The following is a 7,086-nucleotide window of genomic DNA, read 5'->3' as shown; positions in this document are numbered from 1 at the left end:
GGATGTCCTTCCCTATTGACCTCCCAGTTCTTTGCTGAGAAGGACATGGACTGACAGATGTAACAGCACAAAGAAAACAGTAACACGACACACTGAGAGTGTCTATTGAAAGATGAATGGATAAAGAAGATGTGGTCTATATATACAATGGAATATTACTCAGCCATTAGAAACTACAAATGCCCACCATTTGCTTCTACGTGGATAGAACTGGAAGGTATTATGCTGAATGAAGTAAGTCAGTTGGAGAAGGACAAACATAATATGGTTTCACTCATTTGGGAAATATAAAAAATAGTGAAAGAGATTAAAAGGGAAGGGAGAGAAAATGAGTGGGAAAAATCAGAGAGGGTGACAAAACATGAAAGACTCCTAACTCTGGGGAACAAACAAGGGGTAGTGGAAGGGGAGGTGGGCAGGGGGATGGGGTGACTAGGTGACAGGCACTGAGGGGGGCACTTGATGGGATGAGCACTGGATGTTTTACTATGTGTTGGCAAATCGAATTCCAATTTAAAAATATTCCAAAAAAAAAAGAAATGTTAGGCAGAAATCTCATAAGACTTAAATACCCTGTGTGCACATGTGTGTGTGTGTGTGTGTGTGTGTGTGTGTAGGGAGGCAATATAAATATGAGTTTAACAAAGCTGGGGTTCAGGAATTTAAAACACTAGAATTAAAACCCCTTTTACATCTGATTTTTGCCAATTCTTAACCTCAGCACAATCTGGACATGCCCATTCCAAACCTAATCCTGAGTAACAATAGTAGGTCACTTACAGAAAGTTCACATTAAACAACTTTACAGAATCAGGAAATTTTCTTTATGGTTTGTCTAAGAGGACCACTTTTTATTATAGCTGAGAAAATCAAAGCCTTCACACCAAATTACAAAAATCCCCTTCCAAATATACAGGCACAGGTGAATCCTATGGCTTACCTATTTGACTCTCAGCTGTGACAACTTCAATAGCATTATACGTCCTCTCAAAACTCCTTTTATCACATTTCATATAACAAAAGAATACAAGACTACAGAGGATAACCCTGTGCTGTGGATGTAAAACACCTGACTTGTTTCCTCTAACATATTCTTCCCTTTGAAAGAAGTTACAAACAGCTTCTTAGTACTTAAATTTATTAACAATAAATAAATAAATAGCCTCTACTAAAACTTTACCACCCTTAAATTTTACAATCTGTCTTTATGTCTGTTTTTCTTATTGTTTCCAAAGTAATCTGAAAGAATGGAACCTAATTTTAAAGAAAGAATTTTTTTCTGAAATTGAAAGATTTTATTTGTATTTGAGTGTCATCAAAAAAAATGATTAATGACTTTTAAATCCACTCTTTGGGCCACTTAAAATAGTAATAAAATACATAAAGAGCAAATGCACCTCTGCAATGTCTACAAACTATCTCAAATACCACAGCTATAAACTTTTTTCCAATATCGCAAACAATTTTATCAAAACATTTAGTAAAAGAAAAGCAAAATGAAAACTCCACCCAAGATCAGCTATTTCATATAAATAGTTAAGTGAAAATAAAGCATATTAATATTGAGGTAGAAGAAGGGGAACAGTAGTCATTTAAAAACCACAAAAAGCCAATAATCTAGCTATGCTAACTTTCAAAATACCTAAACAGAAAACATTAATATAGTAAATGTTATTAAAGTTATCTTAGAACCTGTTTAAATTATCACTTCACACATCATATTAATGATTTTTGAATAATCATTGTTTTGCCCATTCTCTCAAAAGAAAAACAATCCACATCCCATTATAGAAAAGACATCATCACAATTTCATTTATTCATCAAATAGTTCTTTCAAATTGCCATTGTTCTTCCAGCTTTTGCACTTGAAAATCCATATGGGAGTAGCATATGGAAGCCACAAAAACAAGAGTGATGTTACTGTTTCTAGTTCCATCACTCCTATGAGTTTAACTTTTTAAAATCAAATAACTTCAGCTTTTATTCTATCCAGAGAAATTCTATCATTCACATAATATTCTAGAGCCATCCCAAAAGTAAGTTACAGAAAGCTTTATTTTCCCATCATTTTACTTTCTATTCCTTCTTCCCAAATTGAATTTTGATCACCATCCATTATTTTATCTCCTTAATATGCTGTCCTCACTTTACCTGGTTCCCCACAAATGTGGCCATAGTATTGGTATTCATTCCCAAGACCACTATTAATATATGGTCATTGTGTATTATAACTTTTAATGAAAACTTTATGGACAGTGAAGGATAATGACACTATTCTATGGAACAGGTTACAAATTCAGAATGAAATACAGTTTCTAAAAATCCCATTGTCCATTCGCTACTGATGGAGCTTTTATTTATTGGCCATATATCTCTTTGGGTTATACACCAATGGCATGCTCCTGGGAAAATTTTTCTCCTGTATCTGGTTCTTTGAATTACAAGACCCTGAAAACATTTCACATTCTTTTTTTCTTACAAAAAAAGTCAGCATTCAAAATGGAAACATTTTCTCATATTTCATGTTTACTAAAATAGAAATAAAATTAATTAGAAAGTATACTAGAAATGGGGCACCTAGGTGGCTCTGTCAGTTAAACATCAGACTCTTGGTTTCAGCTCAGGTCATGATCTCATGAGATGCAACTCAACATTGGGCTCTGGGCTCAGCGAAGAGTCTACTTGAAGATTCTATCCCTCTGCCCCTCCTCCCACTCATGCACATGTGTGCTCTCTCTATCTCTCTCTAAAATAAATAAATCCTTTTTTTAAAAAAAAGAAAGTATACTTAAAAAGAGTAGTTGGCTTGAAATCAGGTAGCTAGTAGCTTATTCTAGAATTCTTCATGAAAAGCTGTGTGACTTGAAGTTAACATTAATGGCAATATATAGATGTGTGACTTTAAGTGAAAAGAGGTAAATATGAAATCTTTACTAAAGAATTTTAATGTATAGGGTTTACATCTGCAAAGTGGAGTAAAATTGATAGCTGTCATGGAATCTGTTAGAATTGTGAAACACTGACATTTGAAGAAGTCACATTCCACAGTAGAAAGGAAAAAAAAAAGAGTACAGACAGATTATCTGATTCATGTTTCCAACAGCACATTACAGATGGCAGTTAAGAAACCCCACAAGGCACAAAGTCATACTGGTGTTATTTTATGATCTTTGCAGAATCATTCATCTTTTTCCAGGAGAAAAAAAGTCCATTAATGACAATAAAAATAGAGATGAATTTCTTCTTTAATGTTATTCTTAAATTGGAAAATAAGGGAAAGGAACAAAAGTTGCAAAAATGATGATGAAAGGAAGCAGACCAACCCTAAAAAAATTGGAACCAATTGAAATCAAATCTCCTTCACCACAGTGAGAAAGTAATAGGATAAGGTACTATCAGTAAAAATATTGTAAGTAAACACATGGAATCTCCCTGCCCTGTAACTTCCTGCAGAGACACTGATTCTGATCAAAACGTTCTTCTACTGAGGGTTTTTTGCAAAGCAATTTTAACATCTTTGTTCCTCAAGCTATAGATTAAAGGGTTCATCATGGGAACCACATTGGTATAAAAGACAGAAGAGATTTTTCCCTCATCCATAGACTCAGTGGATGATGGTTTAAGATACATAAATGCACCTGACCCAAAGAAGAGAGAAACAGCAATTATGTGGGAACTACAGGCACTGAATGCCTTGGACCTGCCCTCAGTGGAGCTTATGCGCAGGATGCTGGAGAGGATGAAACCATAAGACACAAAGACGGTGACACTGGGCACAATGATGTTGATGCCCACCACAATGAAAACCACCAGCTCATTCACATACGTGCTGGTGCAGGAGAGCTGGAGCAGAGGGAGGATGTCACACAAATAATGGTTGATGGTGTTTGCATCACAGAAGGTCAGTCTCAGCATGCATCCCGTGTGGGCCATGGCACCTGAGAATGCCATCAAATATGAACCAAACATAAGGAGGGAACACACTTTAGGGGACATGACAACATTATACAAAAGTGGGTTACAGATGGCCACATAGCGATCATAGGCCATGGATGTCAGCACATAGCATTCAGAAACAACAAAAAAACAGAAAAAGTAAAGCTGGGTCATGCACCCTATGTAGGAGATAATATTCTTCTTGGATGTGAAGTTAACCAACATTTTGGGTGTAAACACAGAAGAATAACTGAGGTCTATGAAGGACAAATTGAAGAGGAAAAAGTACATGGGGGTGTGGAGGTGAGAATTCAGCCTGATAAGAGTGACCAAGCATAAGTTTCCCAACACGGTGACCACATACATGAGTAGAAACAGGCAGAACAGGGGGAGCTGGAGATATGGTAGGTCTGTAAGCCCCACCAGAATGAATTCAGTCACAAGAGAAGCATTTCCAGGAAGCATTCTTCTCTAAGGAGATCTGTGAACACAGGAGAAAATGGTTGCATTACAGAAAAACTTGCTCTTCCTGAAACAGCTTATCTTACAAGAGAGTGTGTACACTGGGAATGTCTGAGACTAGCCCAACCTGGACCCATGGAATCTACCTTTTCCATTAGTATAGACTAAGTGACGCAACTATCTCTTACTAGAGTCTTTTTTTTTTTTAATGATAGAGAGAGGCAGAGACACAGGCAGAGGGAGAAGCAGGCTCCATGCACCGGGAGCCCGAAGTGGGACTCGATCCCGGGTCTCCAGGATCGTGCCCTGGGCCAAAGGCAGGCGCCAAACTGCTGCGCCACCCAGGGATCCCTTACTAGAGTCTTAATAAGGTAAATATAGCAAAGGGCATCACAGACTTAACAGCAGAGGGATAGCCAGGGCTGTCATATGTAAATGTCACTGCTGGAAGGCCAAGGGTCAGTAAGAAGAAGCATGGCCCAGGATAGAATCATGCTTCCCTGATCGCACTATTTCTTTATTCACTGGAACCATCTTACCAGAAAAATTGGAGGTAGAGACCCTAACAACCTAAAGCTGGTCTCTAATGAGCCAGATTAGACTTGGTGGATTGGAAACCATGAATATTGTTCCTAATCCAACACCAAGGGACCAGAGTCTAGGGGAGATTGAGTTACTCTCCCATGTCACAGATAAAAAATCATAAATCCAGAAGATTGAGAGCTCCATCTATGGAAAGGGAACTTACTGAGATACTGCATCCACTCTCTAATTTCCCTGATCTCTCTCTCTAATTTCCCTGAAGCATATTCTCCTCCCCATTTCACTTGAGTCTCAGGACTACACAAAATGGGAAAGAAAGGGGCTTATCTTAGATTTTTAGACGTCCATCTCAAAATAAGAAGGACATCGATATAAACAAAATCAAGACACTCACCCTCCTTAGACAAGAAAACATCAGTACTTCCTTATCTTTGGTATTTATCCCCGTGGTCCTGGAAGGGCAATTTCAGGCTCTGAGGCTTAGGTTTCTTTAATTCTAAAAAGATTTAGCCCAAACTTAATTTTAAATATGGCCTTCAAATATTGCTGGACTTCAAATCATTATGATTTGAAAGATTATAACTTTGAGTTATCTCAAGCAGTAGAGAAAAATAGTCTTTATCATCACATTTTCTACTTGATAAAAGACGCGGAAGATTGAATGTGAGTTGAATGATAAAGTGCACTTGGTTATAAAAACAGGGTAGAAGTTTGCTCAGTCTCTTCCCCAAGGAATAGATTCTATATGTAAAAGGGAAACAAGGGGATTAATTGCTTTCACACCCAGGACCACAATCTCTATTTAGTCCCTTAGGGACTCAGTATCTAATCAAGTTTACACTCCACTCTCAGGATTGTACATCCCTCAAGGCAAAAGCAAAAATAAATTCCTTTCTTTCTACCATTTTCATCTATTGCACAGGTTCGTTCTTTCTTTCCATATTCTATTTTTTTTTCTTTCCATATTCTAAATGAAAAATTTCCATAGGATCTGCCTATAGGCTTCTATATTTCTCTACATGAAATATTTCAAAGATTGCAATAATTCAATTCAGTTGTTGTCTCTCCTGGATTACCTCCATAAAGAAAGGTTAATGCCTTTCTCTCTTATAAAGATTTTTTAATTTCTTATTTTTTTATTCCAGTATAATTAAGGTACAGTGTTATTAGTTTCAAGTGTAGTGATTCAACAATTCTATACATTACAAAGTGTTCATCACAATAAGTGTGCTCTTAATCACCTTCATTTATTTCACCCATCCTTCCATCCACCTTCCCTCTGGTAACCATCAGCTTGTTCTCTATTTAAGAGTCTGATTTTTTTAAAATGACTGATTTTTTTCTTTGTTTCAGTTTTTCTTTGTTTTGTTCTGTTTCTTAAAATCCACATATGAGTGAATATGGTATTTGTCTTTCTTTGGCTGATTTATTCCACTTAGCATTATACTCTCTATATACATCACCATTGTGGCAAATGGCAAGATTTCATTCTTTTTTATGGCTAATATTCTATTGAATTTACATACCATCTCTTCATTCATCCATCAATGGACACTTGGGTTGCTTTCATATTTTAGCTTTTATAAATAATGTGGGTTCATGTAACTTTTCAAATTAGTGTTTTCGATTCTTTGGATAAATATCCAGTAGTGGAATTACTGTATCATAAGTAACTCTATTTTTAACTCCTTGAGGGACCTCAATACTGTATTCAACAGTGACTGCACTAGTTTGCATTCCCACCAACAGTGCATGAAAGTTCTGTGTCCTATGTTGTTGATTTTAGCCATTCTGACAGTTGTGAGATGATATTCCTCACCTCACATAAGTGAGTGATGTTGAGCAAATGTTCATGTGTCTGTGGGCCATCTGTATGTCCCCTGGAGAACTGTCTACTCATGTCTTCTGCCCATTTCTAAATTGAATTACTTTTTGTGTGTTGAATTATATAAGTTCTTTATATGTTTTGGATACTTACCTCTTTTTTTTTATATTTACCCCTTGTTGGATATATCATTTGTAAATGTCTTCTTCTGTTCAGTATTCAGTGGGTTGTCTTTTTGTTTGCTGTTTCCTTTGCTGTGCAGTTTTTTATTTTGATGTAGCCCCAATAGTTTATTTTTCTTTTGTTTCCCTTGCTTCAA

At 36.5% G+C, this 7,086-nt stretch overlaps 1 protein-coding gene across 1 annotated transcript; it reads right to left on the bottom strand.

Moving 5' to 3' along the window:
• Positions 1–3,469: 3,469 nt before the first annotated feature.
• On the bottom strand, positions 3,470–6,842 carry LOC112920181 (olfactory receptor 8B3-like). The gene is made up of 2 exons (XM_025998832.2): positions 6,832–6,842; positions 3,470–4,406 (listed from the first exon to the last, which is right to left on the bottom strand). Exons 1-2 carry the CDS (start codon positions 6,840–6,842, stop codon positions 3,470–3,472), a joined length of 948 nt encoding a protein of 315 aa, XP_025854617.1.
• Positions 6,843–7,086: the final 244 nt, after the last annotated feature.

Source organism: Vulpes vulpes, chromosome 12, assembly GCF_048418805.1.
Source record: "Vulpes vulpes isolate BD-2025 chromosome 12, VulVul3, whole genome shotgun sequence".
Taxonomy (NCBI): domain Eukaryota; kingdom Metazoa; phylum Chordata; class Mammalia; order Carnivora; family Canidae; genus Vulpes; species Vulpes vulpes.
Note: the sequence above shows the minus strand (reverse complement) of the source record. Positions and strands in the feature narration are given on the sequence as shown.